Below are 25,547 nucleotides of genomic sequence, written 5' to 3'. Positions count from 1 at the left end.
AACATCTAATACTGATGTCAGGTTTATGCTCTTTTTAATAAGTTTATGCAACTTTCAAAATAATCATATATGATATGCGAGATTTTAGCATGTAACTGAGAGACTACCTATTTTGAAAACTGGCCCTGACGTTGACGATGGTTACAATTGGCGAGTGACTAGAATTAATGAAAGCAAAATTTGTATCTGTGAATGTTACACTGTGGTATAAATCCAAAATGTTACATTTTGGCCTGTTTTTGCCATATAACGTACATTGTATACAGCAAACACGATATGAATTGAATTTGATTCCAACGACGATGAAAACTATTAAAAACTGGTAGAAAAAAACTACAGTGACATTATTTGAGTATGTTTATATTTGTGGTTTGGCCCAAAACAAATTCAAATTCAAGGTAGGTAATTAATTATTTGGCGCCACAATTACTTATAATCGCCACAAACCACGTGCCGCACATGGAACCGACCCTGTGGTACTGAAACAGTCGCACGGCATCTGAACGAACCGGGGATCGTCTCACAGTACCTAATCTTACAGCGCTTAATATCACACCACCTAAATTCACGGTTTTTTTTCTTTAGGTGGTTATGAGATTAGGAGCTATAACATTAGGTGCTATGAAGCCTCACCGCATTAGTGTGTGAGTTGTTTCCAGGATCAATTTATCTGTATGTGAGCCGAGCCCTGTTTCCGGAAGCGGTAGTTCTTTATGTGATCTGAGCACTGTTTCCGGAACCGGTAGTTCTGTATGTGATCTGAGCCCTGTTTTTGGAACCGGTAGTTCTGTGTTTGATCTGAGCCCTGTTTCCGGAACCGGTAGTTCTGAATGTGATCTGAGCCCTGTTTTTGGAACCGGTAGTTCTGTATGTGATCTGAGCCCTGTTTTTGGAACCGGTAGTTCTGTGTTTGATCTGAGCCCTGTTTCCGGAACCGGTAGTTCTGAATGTGATCTGAGCCCTGTTTTTGGAACCGGTAGTTCTGTATGTGATCTGAGGCCTGTTTTTGGAACCGGTAGTTCTGTGTTTGATCTGAGCCCTGTTTCCGGAACCGGTAGTTCTGAATGTGATCTGAGCCCTGTTTTTGGAACCGGTAGCTCTGTGTTTGATCTGAGCCCTGTTTTCGGAACCGATAGTTCTGAATGTGATCTGAGCCCTGTTTTTGGAACCGGTAGCTCTGTGTTTGATCTGAGCCCTGTTTTTAGAACCGATAGTTCTGTGTATGATCTGAGTCCTGTTTTCGGAACCGGTACTTCTGTGTGTGATCTGAAATCTGTTTCCAGGACCTATGTGTCTATGTATGATATGAGACCTATTTCTAGAACCGATGTATCTATGTGTGATTTGGACTTTTATCCCGGAACTGTGTCTTTATGTGGTCTGACACCTTTATCCAGAACCGAATAATCTATGAGTAATCTGAAACTTGTTTTTAGGACCTGTCCTTGTACGTGTAATCTGAAACCTGATTACAGGGTACATGTGTATGTGTATGATATGAAACCTGTTTCCAGGACCTATGTGTCTACTAGGACGAAAGTATGACCAATCGGTGAAAGGTGCCAGCCAATTTTGGAATTTCAAAGTGGTTAATGTGGAAGGCAAACCTCACATAGAATGCAAGAAAGGCATGGAAACTGTGCAAGTCCAGCCGGAAACGGTAATTGTGTTAAGTCTGTTCAAGTATAGATAAATCAGAAATAGTCTGTTATTTTTAATTAGCCCTTTAAGATTGCTTTGATATATACTTTTGCTTTTAACTTTTGCACAAAAATTGCATCGGTGTATTCAAGTTCTTTTATTGCTATCAAATACTTTGTAGGTACATGTTTTCCATCCAAAAGGTTGAGCATGTTAAATTATGAAAAAAATAACCAAGTTCTACTTGATTTTTTTAAATCCTTGTAACTTTAACTGAAAAAATAACATGAAATTTATGTTTAAAAATCATGACTACAACATTGCAGTTAAAAGATACTTGCATGATCGAATTTATAATTAACTCTTTGTTCCTAATGTCCCATGAACATCCAAGTTTATATTTTATGACTCTGGTGTGTATTGTGCATGATTCTAACGTCGTAATTTTAAAGCAGATTTATTTTTGCGTATGATTCCAAACTCCAATTCTTAGGACGCTCCTAAAAGATGAGTATATATTTATAATAATATTACAATATATTATTATACAAACATACTTGAGTATTAATTGTTTTAGGAGATGATAGAGCCAGCGGTTTAAGTAAGGGGTATGGACACTATTTGTTTTACAAATTTTTGTTTTCATACTTACATGTATATTAACGGTTTTATCGATTCTGGAGCACGAAAAGTGTTAGCTGTTGTATGATAAACATTTATTCATCACCTAGTGATACGTAATCTAATATACCAAGCGCAGAATTTTAATTTTAACTTCTTACACTCTAGTATTACAAAAGAGCTTTTAGAAATAAATTCTTTGAGTTAAATTATCTCGCATTACTACCTGTTCTCAAATAGGTCATTCTAATCAACTCACCTTAATTCATTCAATTACACCTTCGCGCCATTTTCTAACAGCTGTTTTAATTTTCTACTTCCAATTTGTAGAATAGATAGAATGCATTTCCTAAGAAATTTGTAACTAATATTAATTAAAACTTATGATGATCCTTTCTTATCCACGGTTATTACATGCAATGTAAGCCAATTTCACCATTAAAAGTGTTATTAAACTTAAAGTTGTCATGCTAAATACTCCTATATTGGTTGTTTTATTTCTAAAATATTATGCTAAGAATAACATAAAAATATGAAATGAAGAACCATCAATTACCTGATATTTTAGCCTTTAACAGTGTTATAATATTAATCTTATGTGTAAAGAACACATTTTCAGAGATATTTCAGCTACTCAGTAATTAAATTTTCTCACCAAATATTTCTTACAATATGTTTGACGTGACAATTGCTCACGAACTAAGGCTCGAACATTGTAGGTTAATTAGTTTAGAGAGTTAATGAGAGAGTTAAAACATGTATGTCTTTGGCATACATGTTTTAAATAGGTTTTTAATTGTTTGAGTTGGTGTGCTGTACAGGTCGTGATCGAAATCTTGGCGAAACTTAAAAGTCTTGCCGAGAAGCGAAGAACCAAAAAAGAGGATAAAGAAGGATCAAAAGATAAGTTTGTGATCGCGGTGCCCGGATGTTATACTTATGCTCAGAGAAGAGCAGTTTTGTTCGCAGCTGCGCAGGCAGGGATGGAGGTAGAATATCTAATCAACAACACAACTGCGATTGCCATGACGCAAATGGTTAGACCGGAAACTGTAAGTATAATAAATTTTAAAATGTAGAGCACATATTTTAAAGTATTTAGATCTCGCTAAGAGATTTGAACCCCGAATAGCCATTGAATGTGACTGAACTAGCCCTTTAATTTCATTTATTTATTCCCACGGTAGAAACCAAACTTTACAAAACTGCTATGTTTTAGATGGCTTAACAAAAATCATTACTAAAGTATAATAAGTCACTGTCAACAAAAACACATAACATGTCCAACAACTTAATAACGCTAATATATAAATAGTTAACGTAAAAGCCAGTGTTAACATAAAAAAATAATTGTGGAAATTACACTATCTAATCAAAAGACTATGACTCACATCCAGTTGTAAATGATAAACAAGATGCAACTAATTAAGTATCCAAAAGTACTATTCCATGTAAACAGTGACAAATGATGTACATCCATAGGACAACACCGGCAATACACTGGTTAATCTAGACGAGATGCAACAACAATCAATATCAATGAATAACAAGGGTATAAATAGAGACAGATAAAACAAAATGGCAATGCTTTGGGCGAAACAAAAGACATAGATTGCATATATGGCACAGTAAGTTACCGTCTTACATGACGACCAGTGTGAACACCAAAGGCACCACAAGGAGACACCAAATGTTCATCATTTCTTTCAACACATATAAGTAGATGGTTATAAGTATAATTTATTGTTTTAGTCCCAGAGCGAAAAGCCATTTTGCATTTTATAAACACACAACCTGCCTTTTCTTCAAATCAATAGAAAATTTTCCTTAAAAACGAGATCGATCGTAAGCCGCGCTAATTTTATTGGAAATCCGAAATATTAGGATATGAAAAGGTGTAGAAAAAATTATTATACTACATTTTTCTTAATTTCACACTGGAAATCTACCGATAGACTCGTAAAGAAACGTTAAATCAGAGTCAGCTAACCTTAATACAGACCCTAAAGGTGGTACCTTATAATCTGTCCATCTAGTTGCTAGCGGTGTGTATTCGTATGACTGACGGTTGGTTTTAAATGTACCATTAAGAAATATAGTATGAAAAAAAATTATTTTTCTCGTGCTATTACCCTTTTGAAACCCACCTATTTTTACCTCCGCCTAAAAATCCTCCATCTATTAAAGAAAATACTCGCGGTTGTTTGCTTATGCAGTGAACATTGGATCTCGACTCTTATACGATTTAGACTATAGAGACTTTAAGGTCCTATACATAGGTTCCTCTTTTCTTAAGAAAGTTTCAAAATTATTTTAGAAATACCGCATAAAGGTGACAAAATAAAAGATCCAGAAGTGTGCCCCTCCTAGTACCTCCTAATTCATTTAAAAATAAACCTATTAAGACCCTGTAGCAGTACAAGGAAAAGATTTGAGACAGTGAATATATCTGCATCAAGCAATCAATAACTAACGATTTGTGAAGGAAACAGGATTTTCCGGACATTTGCCATCGTTCAGTGAAACAAAAATCAGAAACACTACGTTTCGAGATCTGCAATCTGATCTCTTCTTCAGGTCCATATTATTTACCTGAAGAAGAGATCAATTTACCTGAAAAAGAGATCAGAGTGCAGATCTCGAAATGTAGTGTTACTGATTTTTTGTTTCACTGAACGATGGCAAATGTCTGGAGAAATCCTGTTTCTTTCACAATCCTTTTATCGTCAAAAATAAACTAAAAAAAAGAAATAACGATTTTATGCCATTTACCCTGAGAGATTAAAAAAGAATACGATAATTTGATTAATACTCCTGCATTCCTTACATCCGACATCGTCACCTCATTCCTAATTGTTAAATGGAGTTTATTGATAGGAGAGTTTCCTTCAATTTTAAAATCTGCTACAATTGTGATTCCAAAAAAGTTCCGGGTCTCAATTGATGTTCTAATTATTTTATGGAATTTAGTTACGCAACTCAGTTTTTTATACAGAATAGGACATATTATATCTGTGCACCAGAATCACTTCATGAAACATGTCTTCGATCCTAAATTTAATTTTCTAATTTCCTAATTGAAAATAATATATAAGCATACCCCAACCATTACAAAAACTGTCATATTAATAATGTTCAAAACTATTAGTTAATGTTCAAGATGAAATGTTCATCGTGCTAGAAAAGGTATTTCTTACTTGAATTAGCAAAGATTCTCCGATCCTGGTATGCTAAGAATAGAAGTACAAACATACACAAAATATGAATATGTTCCAAATGCTGAGGGCTCTAAGAGGCTCAGACCTATCTGGTAACAGAAACCCTTGTAGTTTGAATGTTCCTAAAGGCTGGTTGCCAGAGGTTAGGAGCCCCTTGAAGCTGAGAGCTCTTGAAATCTGGAAGTTTTTAAAGCAGTGCGAAAAAGCAGATTGACATGAACACTGGTATTTTACTACCACATTGAAACATACAAATTACCACTCTGTGACGAAAACACACAATATAATACCACTTTAAACTTATACTAAATAATTCATGGGTATGTTTAACCCGTATTATGTAGGACTAAAATGAATGAACTTAATTCTTAGGATATGTACATTTTTAACGACATTTCCATTGATCTATATTCTTGCCTTGTCTTATGGTTTTAACATTTCAGCGTAAACGTGTGATCATTGATGTTGGAGCTGGATCCTTTACTGTATCTGCAATCAGCATCGAGAAAGACAAGCTGAAAGTTTTATCGACTGTAGGTGAAAACGACTGGGGAGGGGATGATGTGAATAAACTGTTTACCTCTTATTGCATAGAGAAGTATGCAAGGGCACAGGGAAAAAGGATGAAACCTAAGGAATTAGATGAGGTGATACGTAGGTGCCAAGTGGCTAAACATCAACTGTGTGATAATTCATCTGTGACAATAAAACTGCCGAAAGGCAGTTGTCAACTCGAGAAAGTCATGTTTGAAGCATGGAATTCAGACCTACTCGATCATGTTTCTGGCCTCTTGGACAGGTGCTTGATTGAAGCAGAAATCGACCCTGACGAAGAAAAGGATCTTCGTGTCACCATGGTCGGAGGAACTTGTCAACTCCGCGAAATTGAAAACATTGTTGTTGGAAAGTTTAAAGACAACAAATCCTGTGTTGTGGAAAACTTGTACTTGGACAGACATTTAGTAGCCTGTGGAGCAGCTCTGATGGCTGGATACTCTAGTGGTGAATATAACCGTCTCGTTAGAGAAGTGGAAGAAGTGACGCCTCTCCTCGGAGTGAAGAATCGTGATGGCCGAGTCTGTGAGGTTATCCCCTACCGATCTTCACTTAATATCGCATCTTCTTTGACTTCATCTACTTCCGTCACCACTGGTACAAGTAGAGCTTGCAAAGTAGACCTTCAGGTGTACGAGCAAGAGAGGTCGTATATGGCGAATTACGTTTTTCTTGGAGGTATCTCTCTTGACCTCCCGGACAATCTAGGAGGAGCTGAATACGACATTAAGGTTACTTTCAAGGTTGAAAAGAACACTTTTCTCGTGACTGTGACCGAACACACTACGGAGACGAGTATTGATATTTTAATCTCACACCAACAAGGATTACAAAAATATGGCCCATGTGTACAAGGTAAATATCACGTTTCATTAGTTATACTTAGCTTAGTTAGAATCCAACTGTTCATATTTGTGAAAGCCTGAATATGAACAAGAGTAGGGAGTCGCAATATATGCCTAGTAATAAACAAAACAAATGGACTAGATATTCACTAATATATAAGTTTTCCGGTTCACATGGCGTCCTAATAAATGCAAACTGTGACATAGTGGACAGAGACATATGTGGACATGTGGGACCTTTTAGAGTCCCAGGTAAACGACCCGAGATGAGTCTGGGTCAGAATAACATTACGGGCACCTCAGAGATGGGTGGGTCCTTCACTGATGGAACACAAGCAATCTGTTAAGCTAATACCATTTTGTTTAATCTGCTTTGTAAACCTCGCCCACAAAAATGTACTTTTACCACTATCAAAATCATTTATTTTTCATAGTAAATTCTCTTTAGTGTTCTCTTATTATATTAGTGTTAGCATTGCTTGAGTTCCATTTATACAACACTATCACTGTATTAATAGAAAAACACAGTAGAGATTTACCAGAATGTTGAATAATTCTTCTAGTGTTTAAATTTTTAAAACTTATTTGATCTGACATCCATTTTTAAAAAACATGCAACGGTAACGATTTGTACGGACATTTTATTCGAATATGAAACACCCATTTTTCAAAAGTTTCTTAGACAAATCAAATACTATTTGTTATATTTTGTGGGTATATATTACAGACGGAGCCTGAGTTTCATGGAAATTATTTATTTATTTATTTAATATACGGCAATACACCATTTCACATCTGCATCATAAATAATCTAACGAAATAGAAGGCTAATATTGCAACTATACTAAATTAGCAATAATATAACAAAATAGTGTTTCCTATCAACAGTATCGACAATACAAAATGTGTATAAATATATAAGTTTAATAACAATAACAGTACTAACTAGGTAATAACAACGATAATGGTAATAACAGTAAAAATAAACATAGCAACAACAAGCAAGCTAATAAAATAACAATATAACAATAACTAAGATATAGAAGTAATAATAGTAGTAACGTTAATAAATTTTAACGATAAATCAAAGATAACAACAATGATAACAATGGATTTGTAACAAGAATACATTAATTACGAGAAAAGAAGTCAATGACAGTGTGGGTCTCCCGGGATCCCAACAAGCACACGATATAACTAAAAATAATGTGGCCCTCCAAAGGCACCACCTAACACCATAGATTCGGCTGTTAATTATGGTATCTTCTCACAGCTGCATGGAAATCCCTCCTGAAGGTGTGAGGCGATGGATCGAATAAGTCCACATCCAACATACTCCGTTGCCAGTTATCAACATTCTCGGTATCGCGCTGTGGTATGAGTAGTTGGTATGGTGGTAACTTTATCCAAAAAGGCATTAGATTAGCACATTTTTTTACGTGGTATTAAGAAAGCCTCCTCCTTCCGTCAGCCTTTCTTCGTTCCTAAGATCTTCTATGTCACCGGTCCAGACCCTGAAGGTATGGATTGGGCTGAAGGTACGTGAATCTTCTCAAATGGTCCCATATGTTCACTAATATCCCTTTTCCACTTGACACTGACCAATTTTGTCGCATGCCACTCAAAATTGATGAAAAAATTACACTCTTTAATTATTTCGACCTCGCCGTAGAAAGGACGGTTCTAATCATCCAACGGTTTAAATAGGCAATGCTAAATATAACACTTGCCTGTATAGATCAGTTGAAAGGGGCAGATCTTTATCAACTTAAGCTAACGAAATATAGATCAACTATGATCAATAAGACTTTTTTACAACAGACAGCTTACTTTCCAAGTTCACGCTATCCTCTTTTTTGATTGTTTATAAGGTTTTTCTTGTTATCCTTGAGTAATACTTTAGTTGGAAATATTTTAAGTACTTTAATTTTGTTGAATTTTATATCTTGTTTGATTTTGAAACTGTGATCTACTGCGACTAATTTTTTCGTCTTTTGACGACTCCTGTATTAAGTGAAGGCATTACGCTCTTCAACTCAATACCACCATTTTACACAGAAGTACACAATCGTTATCTGAGGTCCCCAAAAAAGGTACCATTATTTAGTATTTTCATTAATTCATAATGACAGTCTATTTATTTATCATGTAACTTATTTTTGTAAAAATTTAAATAGCAATTATTTAGTGCATGTTTTTTTATATCTGCAACTATTTGCTATAGTTTATTATTTATTGTTGTTACAAATAGTGTTTTGCTATACGTCAGTTAATGTTAAATATATCTTTAATTGTCATAAGTATAATTTGTAGCTTTAGCTATGTTAGATGAGTCACGTGGTTGTTCCCGCATTCCGTGCATTCCATATCTTATTGCTAACTGTCAAGTTGATGACTCGTTGCATATTTCTCAGTTTTCGTTTAGTTTCTGTTGCATTGTTGCAATTACAATTATCAGCATGTGGGTTTTTTATTTTCTGTAATTATAGTTTGCTTGATGTTTTGTTGAGTAGTATAAATTATTTACATATATACATCGAATACATGTATATATATATATATATATATATATATATATATATATATATATATATATATAGTCTCTTAAAGCAGTTCAAAAGGAAACTACAATTATTTTGTACAATATTTCGTTGTAATTAACAACTTTTTCAAGTACACTTAATAGACACAGAATAAGATAAACAAACAAAAGAAGAAACACTTGATAATAAACATTCTAAATGTAAATACAATTTTGACATGTAAAAAAGTTTTGATTAGTTGTTAATTTAACAATAATAACATAATATAATATAATATAATTTTGAATTCAGGTAAATTTGTGTCACAATCTAATTATTCAAGTGGAAAACAATAATTTAGCGAAGGTTTAGTCCATATGGTTGTTTTTTGATTTTAATATAAGTTGGTGTGCCAATTCATTATTCCTTAAATTTAAATCATTTCTAGAGCTGTTTTCACAAGGAGTAATTTTGCTTACAGCTTTGAGTTTGTAACAATCCTCAAAGCTTTTGTTATGGTGAATAGCGTGTAAGGCTACTGGTTTTTTTGTCGTCTTTGTGATTGATAGAAAAACAGGTGACCGGTCATTCTTACCCGCAAAGAATTTGAGGTTTGCCCAATGTAGTCCTTTGGACAAATATATATATATATATATATATATATATATATATATATATATATATATATATATATATATATATATATACATAAATTCTTGGTGTATTAATATCTTGATTATATATTATTATTATAGACTTCCTTGATTTTTTTTTGTCTTTTAATCCTAATATGATAAATAGACTAATATGTTTAATCATTTGCGTAGATATCAAACGTTTTCTCTCCCCAATGTAGACTTAGCGTTAGCGACAACTGTGTGGAATTTCATAGTCTTCCTGTGTACTCAGAGAATCGTGTATTTCACTGCCCTCAACACTTCTCCCATTTTGTAGCCGGTTTCAATAAAATTTTGATATTTTGCCCTCTCAATATCTGTCGTATTTTATCAATCTTTCCTTCAATACAGTTTTGGACGTTGGTTATTTATGTAAATGTGACATATTCTGATATATGCAGGCGAGTGCTTTTGTTTAACTCTTTCGGTTTACCATCTGTTGACCGATGAGAAATCTCCACAGCAAGGATACAATATTTCAAGAATTTAATGATGTAAGGAATCTCTGTGGTGTGAACCGAAAAACTTTTAGTTTTCAATAAATTGGTATACAGAAATATTTCAAAATTAATTTAATAACACTCCGTTTATTCAAGCTAAGTAATAAATAACCAATTACAAATTGATAATTTCTATATAAATTCTTTTAAATAATATTAGTGGTAAAATTAGCTACTCCACGATAAGGTATGTCAAAGAGCAAATCATGTGGTGTCTGAAGCATAAAGCTTTTTCTGCACCAGTTGGTTACAAAATTTAGATATAATTAATATATAAATATTTGAGTAGTTTTCAATTTCACATAAGCAAACAAACATGCACAAAATGCAAAACCATAATCCACAATCAGCTACCTTCAATGTCGTATTTTAAATTGCATTTTACTTCAAAGTAGATATTGAACGTCAAATTATGTTCCAAATGGCAACGATTGGAGATTTTCGTAAGAAAACAATAAAATTGCTTTAAACAGTTACTAATCTTATTTTTATAAAAACATTTCAAGAATTAAATAAAACATTTTTTCTGAATGTCTTAAAAACAATTTTATATTAATTACCTTATCTGCTACATACATTTCTATACTGACATTTAAAATAACTAACTTATTAACACTCTCTTTGTTCAATCCAAACTATAAATAACAATTTATCAAATTGACTTATTGATCAAATTGTTTTTGGATAATATCAGAAGTATTTTAATGAAGGTTATCTTTAATGTAATATTTTCTATGAATTTATTAATACGTGTATTAGATGAATTTAGAATTCAATCGACATTTTAAAACATGATATGACATAGGATAATTAGATATATGTCGTTGACATTGCAATATTGTTGTATTTCCATTATTTAATTTCATAAATAAACAAATGAGTATTACACACAGTGAACATTATTACATATGCATCATAAACCAAATCAAGAGAAATCATAATAAATATAATAAACACTATTTTCTATGTATGATTCAATATCAAGTAAAGACCATAAGAAAATTAACATTAATAAAAAATAAGTATCTAATATAAAAACGTAATATTATCCAATAAGCTGTTCAATTATAATATTAAGTTTGATATTTTGAATGGAAACACTATGCGGATGAATAATAAATATGTATTCACGAGATGTATTTGTATTCGTACTGTATTACAAAGAACGATACCTTATTAGCTTGTTAGCGTTTGCAAAATATGAAAGCAAAGCAAATATATTGGCAAGGAGAGAAAATCACAGATATAAATTTTTAAACAAGCTGAGTACAATCATAGTGCATGTAACACAGTAAAAACCTCATGTAGCCTCAAAAAATGAAAAAAAAATACTTAAAATGGGCACGCAAACTCACCGAAGCCCCACACGTGGGGTGGGGTACCCCTATCTTGTCATATATGCTAAAATAATCTCAAATTTTATAAAGGGTAAAAAAAAACAAAGTTATACCATTAAGCGCCATAAATATTATCATTGTGGTTAAGGATATATTTTAATTAACAATGTGTAAAAGTATAAAATGAATGCTTAAGCTAAAAGCCGTTGAATGAACACCTGAGTCTTTAGCATTTTACCAGACTGTACCAGCCCCCACTCTGCCGATCAGAGTGGAGGACATCCCCCGTTCCACACTCGATTCCTCAGCGCCAGTGAAAGAACTCCGGACTTAGGCGTGACATCATTTTGTTCCCATTTCGAATGTGCGTTTTACGTTTTTGAGTGTATTTTGGTTCCTGTACAAGCAATGCGTAAGTTTAGTATTTATAGATCCATATGTGATATGTAACTTATTTCAACTGTGTCTGTATTTTGTGGGGTTACATAATTTATGTATTTATATTATACTATAGCTAGTTCAAACTACACTGTGCTATCATTATAGGGCTGCAAAACATAAATTCTGAAATAGCTCTTGTAAATCAATCAAAGTACATCCAATGATTGATTTGTTGCGGTAGACATGAATACAATGATAATTAGAAAGGATACAATACTAAAATATACATTTAACATTTACATTAGTAAAAACAATTTATATAACAATATTAAAAAATTGAATATACAGTATTGCTAAATTAAGAGGGATAATGATAAAAACTGTAAATGTATATACAAACATACATTATGTACATAAATGAAATAATATTTTAGAGAAACCGATTAGTTCTAAAAATTATCTATTATTGCAGTTATTCACCTTATTATTTTACTGTTATTCAACATTAAAGTAGTAAGTAGGAAAAAATTTACAACATTTTACCTCACATATAATCTGGTTTAAAACATAATGGTGGTTCACATTTTTCTTGTATCCTGACGTTTGATATATTGAATGCATAAATGAATTAGTTTATTTCTATCAAACTTTAACAAAATACACAGGAACAGAAAAGGTACTAGAATAGTAATTAGTAATCTAAAGGAACAAATAACAGTAACTAAACAGGTTTCTTATAGTAAATTCTTATCTTAACTGCCTGAGGAAAGGTTGCTCTAAGGAAATGGGTCTACATAGGCAACAATTATTCCAGAAATGAGTTTAAACTATTATTGTTTGGTTTAATCGATTAAAGCCACAACCTCAACTATATATATCCAATGCCAATTTATGTCTTGAGTCAATGTGACAGAGTGTGTTCGGGGGGGGGGGGGGGTTGGCGAAGAGGTGGCGGTCAAAACCATCCATAGTTGGTCGCTATCAGTGACTCGGCCTCCGATACAGTTAAATTAAAAATTATGTCTTTTATGTTGTTTTAAAAAAATAAAAATTGAAGGTGCAGAACCGTCGATACTTGGTCGCTATCAATGACTCGGTCTCTAAAACAATTGAAATAAAAACTATGTTGTTTACGTGTGTTTTTTTTTTTTTTTTTAAATAAAAATTGAAGGTGCAGAAAAATATTATTATTGTAAGAATTGTTTAAATATAAAATTTGGGAGATGTAGTAGCAATTACTTGTTGAGATTGATTTACTCACTCTGATAGATCGAATTCCAGTACTATTGGAACAACGTGTATTATGTGAATTTGAAACTGGAGAAAAGAGGTTATTGGAATTTTTATAAATAAAAAGTATGAGATTCTAAATATAAAGTTTTCTTATGGTAAAATTTTGAGTTTATCTGTATAGAGTGTCAGTGTATTAGTCCAGAGCTTAAGCCACGTACAATATTCAGATAATGTCTCAATAATTTCAGTAATGTCAGTCTCTTTCTTTCCTTATTGAGCCGCATAATTTCGAGTTTAAAAACTGTGGATTACAGCTGTAATTAGGATTGTACTAACAAAAAAAAATAACCCAGCAGGGATCACTTCTGGCTGGTTTATACCTTCCAGTTGAACCCACCACTGGGCACAGCAAAAAACCGATGTGTCACTTAAATCTGGGCAACCTTATGGATATCCAGGAGCGGCACATCACTAACCGCAAATGTTGAGATTCTGGGGTTCATGGGCAATTCGATAGGTCTAGTCTACTGTGGGAGATGACTGTTGGAGTTGGTGGGGTTTGTTCCCTAAATATCGGAGGTTCTTGCTAACCTCAACAAGGGTATGCCACCCCCTGCCTGCTTTGACTGGAGAGGCTGGTTCAGAGCTGGCCTCCCCTTCTTCCGGGGAGACATGAGTTTGAGATGTAGTGCCCTAAATTTTCTTCATGGATCTCGATAGGAGGTGGCCCCTACTCCCTAACCTTACCCATCCTGAATATCCTGTCACTCCGGAAGCAGCGCAAAGGTTCTTACGTGCAGTTTATAAGCTTCTTGTCCTAAGAAAAAAATAATTTGAAATTTTATCAAAACATGTTTAAAAATGGAAAGCCAGTTTACAGAGAGGGTTTTTCTTTCCATATACACAAAGAAATTAAAAAATCCAAATGTTCTTTTATCTACAGACAAATCGCTAATAAGGGTTGCTAATAATCTTTACAGTAATCTAAATAAAAATCAATACCGTCATATTTTTCGATTTTAGAAAAATATTTGATGAAGTAAATCATAATGTCCTCTTACAAAGTCTGGCAGTTATTGAAGTGAGGGACGTGGTCTTGGGTGTTATCCACAGTTATCTCACTGACCCTCATCCCTCTTATTGTCAACGTGGGAGGGTGGAACTCACGCCGCTACCCATCACTGTAGGTGTACCTCAGGGAACTGCCCTTCGACCAACTGTTCTTAGTATTCAGTAACGACCTAATTATTAAATTTTTTCGAACCAATTAATGTTTTTGCAGATGTTACAACTTTATTTTATGCGAATAATAACATTGTAACTATTTGTTAAAAACATTAAGAATGGTTTAAATATATTGAAACGCTTGTGTATTTTAAATATAATAGAAATAAACATAATTAAAACCATGTTTGTTAGTTATTATCTGAAAGGCTTTGCATTTCATATTCAGCTTCAGGATCACAGTAATAAATTCACAGCTAGAACCATAAATAATGGAGAAAATAAATAGTTTTACATATTTAGGAGTCATTATATATGAAAGGGGCATATGGGAAAACATTATCAGGTCACACAAGAAAACGTCTATAATTATGAGAAAATTAACTTTTTAAGAAATATTTCTGACCTTATCCCTGTTGCGTACAATTTACTTTGTCTTAATACATTCTTGGCTTCTATTTGAAATGATTTGTTGGGGTAGAACTTTTAAATACGTAATAGAGAAGCTAAGAGTCACACTAAATCTCTGTATACGAATCATTATGCCAAAACAGGAACGAAATAACGCTTTTTTACTTTTTTCAGAATTGAAAATATTGCCAGTTCACCACTTGTATGTTTTTAAAGTATTAAGGTTTTTTATGTCAAAGTGGTAGTCAATGAACCAAAAGATATATTTCACAAAACCAAAAAACTTGCAATAACATTTTCTTAGAATTCCTTAGAATTTCTTAAAAATTACTTTTAGATGAGTCTTTATAACTACATTGGTTGTAAATATTAGTCAGCTACGCAGTAATATAAAATACAGTAGTATTATTAATACTTACTCTCTAAATTACATTCTTGGCTTCTCCATGGTAACGCCATTGATTTATTTAATACAGTATTTATTCCCTAAAAAAGTAAGCTGATGATTTTTATCCATGACCACTCTACATTGTTAATATCAGTGTAGTACTTGGTGTACAAATTATTATTTTTTCACTATTCTACGAAAAATATTTGTAACTATAAAATTTTGTGTAGTGTTATTAAATAATTGTTATATGTTAATGTAAATTGAGTAGCATTACGTATTGAATTTTCTATTGTGTTTTTAACTAATACAAGCATTCTTGTAGTTTTTTATAACTCGTGTTGCCATAATATTGCTAGCCATAACTAACCAGCACATTATTTCATAATTTTATAATAGTGTACGTAGAATAATTGTACTATGATGAAAATAAACTATTTATTCTCTTCCTTACAGCACACTACGACAGAAGATGATTCGTCCATGCAAATTAAAAATCTGGAATAGAGATTTTATAATTCAACGCCACTTGTCGCGTAACACGTTTCGATAATATTCCAACATGTCACGTCTACAGATTGTTCATTTTTTAAATATCCTATGGATAGACAAATCAATCGATAATATGAAACATCAATTCTTTCCTTGCGCTAGTTGTATATAAAAAGTATATTAACAAACATATACACACATGTTTCTTCGAAGATGATTCGTCCATGCAAATTAAAAATCTGGAATAGAGATTTTATAATTCCACGCCACTTGTCGCGTAACACGTTTCGATAATATTCCAACATGTCACGTCTACAGATTGTTCATTTTTTAAATATCCTATGGATAGACAAATCAATCGATAATATGAAACATCAATTCTTTCCTTGCGCTAGTTGTATATAAAAAGTAAATTAACAAACATATATACACATTTTTCTTCAATTATATCTTTAACGTCACATCATTATAATATTTGGCACTTTAATAGAATGGTGGTATCTATAATACCATTAATTAAGTCATATCATTGCATACATCTCAGACCTTGTTTAGAAATATTTGTGACAAATTTATTAATTTTAGTTTAATCGAACCTGTGTCAATTGTAGTATTCATAAAGTTAATAATTTTCTACTGAATTTTGGACTTTAGGAAGCTGAGACCTTGTTACTGTCCGGGTGTGGACCGTCATGATCATTTATTTACTGACTGATTGCTTATGATTATGGTTTACCTACAACTAACTACTACAGTAGACATTACTGAATACTAAATTTACTAAACTTACCCTTATCAGACCTCAATCTTCCCCTTCACATCCACTTTTGAAATTAAACTTTAAAAGCCGTGTTGATGGCTACTGGAATACCCTGATGGCTATGAAGGTTTTAATTTAATAGAGCCCATAATAGCTTTTACAGCAAGAGATATGAAAGTGCTACATTCCTTGGAGGTTAGTTTGTTATCTTCATGCTATCAATTAATAATACGACTCTAGCCTACGCGCAGGCTGCTTGCCCATGTAGGCTAATCTCTAAACATGATGTATCATATTTTAGTTATTTACCTTACATATATTAATTATCAATTCATATATTAGTACTAATTGTAATGGTATTGTAATTGTAACGGTATTGTATTGTGGTATTGTATTGTTGTTTGTGTTTTGAAACACTCTTTCATTTCAATTTTTTTACCGTTCAAATATTTACGCTTATTATTGTCCATGGCTTAATTTATATCAATGTATGAGTGTAACTTTGAACAACGATAAGTCAAAGATACAGACTTTTGTGGTAGGTCATCAGTTTTTAATTCAAATTTAATTTAGTTAATTTTATGACATACGTAACCTTCATAACATAATAACTAGCTCACGTTTAGACTTACTTTCGTGTTGAGATAACATATATCATATAAATATCTTTTTTTATAAAAATAATCGAAAAAATAATTGTAGTAGCCTAACCAGTGGTACTATTTGATGATTCAGACATCTCGTATGTAGGAAGGATTGAGCGGCTAGCTGTGGGACTGAGTGTGTATTTGTAATAGAATTATGCCATTGCTTAATTAATTGTATTAATAATTTTGATTTATAAGAAAGATAAAATTACAAATATTAGATTTTACTAGTTACATGTGAAATAATAAGTTGAGCATGTATGTCGAGTAAAGCTGAATTCATGCAAAACAAAATATGCTACCATTCTTGATAATTGTTTGTGTTTCCTTACTTAAGACAAGAACCTGAGAAACCACTCATTGAATTTTGTCCTAAACGGACATTTGCGCTTGCCTAAGGACTGTCAGGATATTCAGGATGGGTAATGTTGGTGGTAGGCAATGCCTCATGTCAAGATATCGCAATGAGTTATAGTTGGCTGTAATCTTATTCATTTCAGTTAGATAGAAGGATGGTCACTTTAGTTATATCCCATCCTGGATATCCATAGAGTTTCCCAGATATATCTGACTCAACGGGTATTTTTGTACCCAGAGTGCAGGAGGTTTCAACTGGAAGGTATAAACCTCCCAGAAGTGAACATTTCTTCTAGAGTTGATAGTGTCCTTAAAATCTATCTGCTGGTATTTAAAAATGAAAACATTCAAACATAAACCGCAGAATCCTCGTTGATTGGACACCATACTTCGGAAAAACAAACTCATTAGAAATTGATTCCATTGCATTGTTTCCAAGAATTAGAAACATGAAGTGATTCCCACTATTGCTTGATGTTTTCAATGACGAATCATCTTCTGTCGTAGTGTGCTGTAAGAGAGAGAATAAATGGTTTATTTTCATCATAGTACAATTATTTTACATACACTATTATAAAATTAAAATAATGTTCTAGTTAGTTATGGCTAGCAATTATGGCAACACGTGTTATCAAAAGCTACAAGAATGCTTGTATTAGTTAAAAACACAATAACAATTTCAATACGTAATGGTCTCACTTTAAATGAACATATAACACTTATTTAATAACACTACACAAAATTTTATAGTTACAAATATTTTTCATAGAATAGTGAAAAATAATAATTTGTACACTAAGTACTACACTGATATTAACAATGTGGTCATGGATAAAAATCATCAGCTTACTTTTTTTGGGAATAAAATAATACTGTATTAAATAAATCAATGGCGTTACCATGGAGAAGCCAAGAATGTAATTTAGAGAGTAAGTATTAATAATACTACTGTATTTTATATTATTGCGTAGCTGACTAATATTTACAACCAATGAAGTTATAAAGACTCATCTAAAAGTAATTTTAAGAAATTCTAAGGAATTCTAAGAAAATGTTATTGTAAGTTTTTAATTTTGTGAAATATATCGTTTGGTTCATTGACTACCACATGTTGGTACATGCAGTGCCGAAATGATTTTATTAATTCGTTTAAAGCTTATGTTAGTACTACAAAACATCTCAAAATTCAAGCGTGCCTTGAAGCTTATATACTATGTGGTTTTTTAATTCTGTGGAGTTGCAACAGGGCATGAATCTAAAATTTGACATGGTAAAAAATAACAGAAAAATGCTGTTAATTTAAAATGATGTTTTAAATTTGACACTTTATTTTTAACAACCAATTAAAGTTTAAACATTCTGTACTGTCCCCAATGCACGTATGAACTCACAGATAGTTATATCACTTTTATGGTTATTCTACCATTTAAAGTCTCGAGGTAGCTATATACCTATCAGAAACAGGATTAGACGTAGCACAGATTATATTTACAATATACAGTAGAAATTTAACACCTCATAGTTTTTGTTAGAGGGTATGTCTATAACCATAAAATGTTTATAAGCACGAATAATAAATTTTGATTTTCCAATACTTATTGAAGTTCTATTTACTATTTCAAGGAATTTTTGTACGTTTTTAACAAAACTGCGTTATTCCTCACGTATAAACTCATCAAAAAATCTTTATAAATATAGCCTACTATGTGTGATGCGTGTGTTAATGAAATTTTCAATTTTCAGAACTGAAACCTTTGGAAATTGAATATCTTCCTGAATCTGACATTGATGAAGAAGACGAAGATGAAGAAAATTCCTCTCCCACAGAAATCCAAAAATGCACGTGTCCAAAGGTACAAAAACATGGTACCGACTTACCAGCTAAGACTAGTACCAGAAGAGAAAGTGAAACAAGTTCTCCAGGCAGCAAAAGTACACGGAGTTCGGTGCAACATATATGTGACAGTTGTAACGTCCCCATTGCTGACTCCTCCGACGATGAAACCGAAAAGTCCGATTCCCGCTTATGTAAACAGTGTGCCGATTTATTAACTCAGAATGCTGCCAAAGAAACGGAATCGCTCCCCAATACAGACAAAAGTGCTGCTGCAAGTACAGATAATGATAACGCTGGTTTTAAAAGTAATGCGTCATGTCAGACTGAAGATGAATCTCCATCGTCCGCTGTTGATGAAGATTCTGAGAGGATGAGATGGACATCTGAACCTGGAGATATTGTACCATTCTCAAATACCGATGAAACTCCTTGGCCATACCAACATAAAGACAGCGCAGAGGAGAAATCATCATCTCAGGCTGTGAGCAAACGAAAACCAACTTCTAAATTATACGTCCACGATAGAATTAAAATACCATGTACTTTGCATGAAGATCATCTGCAAAATATAACACGCCCTAAAATTGGTAAGTCAACCATATAAAACTTATATTTAGGTTATTGTTGTGGATTATGAGTAGAAAAATACACAAAAAAGTACCAAACCGACAATGGAACATAGACATTGATGTTCTTTAGATTAACGTCATGCATCATAAGAGTCTCAAAACCTTGTCAAGGGGTTTTTCCATTAGGATCTTAAATGCGTCTCTAGGAATTGTAAGTGTTATAGGGCCATTATTGATAAGTTGTTAATCTTCTGTGTTTCAGGTACAATTTTATACTATATGAATGAAATATCTTTTAGAGTATCAACGTCCATTAGGATTGTTATATATTGCGTTTTGAGTTGTCCAATACAGGCACTTATTCAGTAATTCTACTTCCGTATGACTATATTTTCATTTAAGCAGATAGAATAGACTATCTATGTTTATATGACCTCCTGGGCTAGTATTCATTTATGTTTTTGAGATCACGTTAGAGAAATTATTTTTATGGTGTTATAATAATTCAAGTGTTACATACTATATACAAAATAATACACACAATTCTAAGCCAGAATTTTATAAAACATTGAATAAAAAAGCGTTCGGGTCCCCCATATCATCTTTCTTATAACCTTAGGATTTACAATTTGTCCATGTGGTAGGATAACACAAATTTGTTCCCAACCGATTTCGATCATATAAGAAGAGAAAAAGCCAAAATATCTCTGATGATTATTTTCGAATTTTAATATTTGTAATTTTATTTATAACTGTATTTATTTTATTATTATATTTTCTTTCTCCCATTAATTAATTTATCAAAGATTATGTGTTAATATGTGTTATTTGCTTTCGGAAACTTTATTTAAATAACAAAGCTGTTGTATTGTTTCAGTTCTCAGTGAAGAGGATTATGTGTTTGGAATTTATCTTGGAACAACTAGTATTCAACTTGGTTATGCACATGGACCAGAGCTTGAACTTGTACCTTACCTTCCGACTGTTAAATATTGCGAAAATAATTTGGTGAAATTTGAGGAAGGAACTATGATAATCGGAGATAACTACGAGTGTGACATATTTGATAGAAATAATATCCTCCCCTGTGGTAAGCCCTAGGTTATATAATATTGATAAGATCGAGTGTCATTTGATACACCCTTAAGTACATGCATATTAAAAGATTCCTAATATAATATTTTTAAAACACTATTAGTGTGTGTTATCTACTGCAATAACTTAAAATCTATAATAATTCAAGATTCAAGATTCAAGATCTTTATTCGTAAATGCAAAATACATTTTTACATTACACGTCAAAATACTAAAACTATATCTAACTTAACAAATCTCTTACACAGTAAAAACATTTATCAAGAAAGTGTGTCTTTAGTTTTTTTTTTAAATAAACGTAGATTTTGCTCATTTTTAATATTCAATGGCAATGCATTGAAAGCTTTTGCACCCAAGTGGTATGGACCCCTCTCAAATGCGCTAGTACTATGTGCAGCCACAGATATCAGCCCTCTTGATCTGGTCGGATACTGATGGTAGTGTCCATTGCTTATAAAAAGCTTTGGATTGCCCTTAACAAAAGAGCATAGCTCGTACCCCACCAGACCCGCCAGAGTAAGTATTTTTAATTCGCCGAAAAGAGGTTTACAAGTTTCGAATCTCCTACGTCCTGAGATGATTCGCAAACACCATTTCTGGAGGACAAATACTCTATTAAAATTTACTACACTGGATGGACCCCAGAACATTAACCCGTACCTCAAAATCGATTGAACGTGAGAAAAATATACTGTTCGTAGAACCTCTTGGCTACAGACCTTGGCGAGACGGCTGAGAGCAAATCCCATGGTTCGAAGCCTTTTGCAGACATGCTCCACGTGGCCGCCCCATGTGAGCCTATTATCGATATATAAACCCAGAAATTTAACTGAGATTTCTTGCTTGGCTTCCTCGCTTCCTAGTTTGATAAGACCCTGGATATTAAACTGGTTTGTGTTCCCTAGATGAAACTGGATGATATTAGTTTTGCTGATGTTTAATTTAAGTTTATTTAAATTGAACCACTGATTTAAACTTTGCAACTGGATGTTTGAATTCGATATAGCCAAATGTGGGGATTTATTGGAAACAAGAAAAGAACAATCATCAGCAAACATCGTAACTTTGAGGTCTGTTGAAATTTTTGGAAGATCGTTTACATAAATGAGAAATAATACAGGACCAAGAATAGAGCCTTGAGGAACACCACAAGTAACAGCTCTATATGATGAGAAAACTTTATTTTGGCCATCATGGATTTGAACGGTTTGATTCCTATCAGACAAATACGACTTCATGAATTGAAAAGAGTGACCTCTAACTCCATATTTTTCTAGTTTTCCAAGGAGAATATTATGATCAACGGAATCAAACGCTTTGCTTAAATCACAGAAAACACCAAGGGAATGAAGTCTATTGTCCAAAGAAAGCGATAGTTCGTTTATAAAATTGAAGATGGCTGATGTAGTGGATTTCCCTTGGCGGAAGCCATGCTGCTGAGTAGAGAGAATGTTGTTGATTTCTAGGAAAGCCACAAGTTTTTGACAGACTATTGATTCAAGAATTTTTGAGAAGGACGATAGAATTGAAATCGGTCTATAGTTTTCTGGTAGTTGTTTACTGTGAGATTTGTAGACTGGAATGATTTTACTGATTTTTAAGAGGTTTGGAAATATACCTGAAGATAAACTGGAATTACAAATGTGAGAGAATACAACACTTATAGAAGGAAAAATTTTCTTTAGCACTGTGCAAGGAATCTCATCCACTCCAGCGGCATTTGTACTCCTCAGCCGTCTCACCGCCGTCTCAACCTCTGAAACTGACACCTCAGAAAGATACATACTATTCAAGCGTGCGGTGATACCATCCACAGGGTTGTAAGCCCCACTAGGCTGTGATAGGGATTGCCGCCCCAGTCCTGAAAAAAAAACTGTTAAAATACTCTGCAACATCATTGCAATTCCTTATTCGTTTGTCATTGACACTTAGTTCAATATTTTTCTTATCTTTTTGTGGCCTCAATTTCAAGGTATCATTGACTGTTTTCCAAATTGATTTTGAACGATTTTGTGAATCTATGATTCGATTATCATGAAAAGATCGCTTTGCTTTGTCAACCTCAATTTTGTACTCACGTTTCCTCTCATTAATTGTTTGTTCGATTTCAGGTGTTCGTGATAAGGAGAGTAAAAAACGAATGTTCTCATGGTCACGTTTTAAATCCGGAGTTATCCATCTCTGTGGCTGTTTCTTTCTAACATTGATTTTTTTTTGTTTTAAGCGGGAAAGCTATATCAAAATAATACTTAAAAATTCTTGAGAATGTAGCAAATTTTTCATTTGTGTCAGTAGCATTATAAACTTGGTCCCATCTCTCCGCCTGCATTAAATTTGTAAATGTAGCAAAAGCATTGTCTGTAAAATAACGTTTTTTTATTTGAATGTGTTTTTTAAATGGCACACCTGGTGAAATATTAAAATATACTACTTGAGCTCTATGGTCTGAAAAAGATATGTCAAGATTTTTTATCAGCAAGATTTGATTAGAGTCCATATTAGTCACAATATTGTCAATAATACTGCTACCAGTGGATGTTATTCTTGTGAAATCTTTTATAAGAGCTTCAAATCTATATAAATGAAACAGGTCATTAACAGTTACACACTCTTGATTAGTCAGATTGTGAAAGGGTATATTAAAATCTCCACATAAAATTGTGCTATAACTAGAAGACTCAAGATAAAGAAATAATTCATTTAGTCTATTTATAAAAATTGAAAAATTACCAGTTGGGGGTCTGTAGATAACAACTACATTAATTCTAAGAAAAGAGATTGATACACCTGTCAACTCTATATGTGATTCCACACTCAAGCTTTATACATTTTCCATGATTTCTGTGCACAGAAAATTTTTTGAAAAAATTGCAACGCCTCCACCTACATGGTTCCTTCTATTTTCAAAAGAAACTAATTTATAACTATGAAAAAAAGCATTATTTAAGTTATCATCATGTAACCATGTTTCAGAGATGCAAACTATATCGGGATTTGTGTCGTCCAAAAAAACATTTATTTGATCAATTTTATTACAAATACTCCGAGCATTGAAATGGATTAAGCTAAAATTTTCATTCTGCTTTTTATAAGAAACGCATTTTTTTTGTGAAGATGAAGTCAAGTTTAGATTGTTAAGTACAGATTGTCTAAAAGAGAAAAGTTTTTTTCATTATTAAGCTGGTTACACGATGAGTATTTTTTTGTTAGAGTAAGAGAGCTATTCACATGTACAGGGCTTAGCCCAAGAGGAGGAAAGTCCACAAGCGAATCTATTGACACCGTAGCAGAAGAGTCGGAGACCAGCGGCAGGGTGGTAGGGGGCGGTCCCACTGGGTCGGGGCTGGGGCAGGGCTCTATGCGGTCGAGATCCACAGTCTCTCCGCGGCAGGTGGTCGTGCTGGTAGACTTTGAAGCCTCTGCAGGCAAGGCCGGACAAAGTCCTGAAGATGAGTGCACAGACGACTGGACTCGTGACTGGACAGTTTTAGCAATCGCACAGCTCAGAACCTTCTTTCCATGCTTGTTTAGATGGAGTCCGTGGCGTGTGTAGTGTTTTCTGTAGAGGATGCAGTTCAACTCGCCATACGTCAATCTGAGTTTACCCTTGTATTCTCGGATGACTCTTGCTATTGCCAGGTTAGCATAGAAGATTGCATCGTTAAGATGGTTTAAATCATAACGATAAGGAACACTGTTAATTATTATATTTGTATCTGTTTGCAGTGTCAACAGATCTTTAAGTCCATGAACGATTGAAAGCTGACTAGGGTCATGGTCACTAATGTTGTTTGTGCCGGCTAACAATATCACAAAGTCATCTTTGCATAAGTCTTTGACAAAAGGTTTACCCTCAGAGATGATTTCCTTTAACTTAGCTCCCGGCTTAGAGTACACAAAAAACATCGTAATCTCCAACAAGGTCTTGAATGTAGGGATGTATATCCTTCCCCTGGCTGTCCGTCAACACTACGATTTTTTTACAGTGTTTTGGATCACATGTCTCACGTGTTACAGATGGTGGTGGGGCATTTTCAGATCGATGAACTTGCGCTTTGGTAGTAACCTTACAGTCCTGACGATCCTTTTGCGCTGGGGAATTATCTCTGTCCAAAGAAGAAAACTGATTTGATGTTTCAAGTGTAAATCGTTTTGGGGATCCATTTTGTTGTCTGAATGTTCTTCTTGGCGTTAGAAAGATCGATTTATTTTCAGAAGTTTCATTATTCTTGGCATT

General features: G+C 33.3%; 1 protein-coding gene across 1 annotated transcript in view; it reads left to right on the top strand.

Annotated features, from left to right (window-relative positions):
* Positions 1-25,547, top strand: part of LOC124367843 — a 95,518-nt gene that overhangs the window by 8,550 nt on the left and 61,421 nt on the right. The window contains exons 3-7 of the mRNA XM_046824997.1: positions 1,515-1,660; positions 3,084-3,314; positions 5,924-6,890; positions 19,553-20,233; positions 21,093-21,305. Of these exons, the coding sequence (XP_046680953.1) occupies positions 1,515-1,660; positions 3,084-3,314; positions 5,924-6,890; positions 19,553-20,233; positions 21,093-21,305 (2,238 nt within the window). The remainder of the gene's footprint in view (positions 1-1,514; positions 1,661-3,083; positions 3,315-5,923; positions 6,891-19,552; positions 20,234-21,092; positions 21,306-25,547) is intronic.

Source organism: Homalodisca vitripennis, chromosome 8, assembly GCF_021130785.1.
Source record: "Homalodisca vitripennis isolate AUS2020 chromosome 8, UT_GWSS_2.1, whole genome shotgun sequence".
Classification (NCBI taxonomy): Eukaryota; Metazoa; Arthropoda; class Insecta; order Hemiptera; family Cicadellidae; genus Homalodisca; species Homalodisca vitripennis.
The sequence above is the reverse complement of the archived record's forward strand: the minus strand, read 5'-3'. Positions and strand labels throughout refer to the sequence as shown.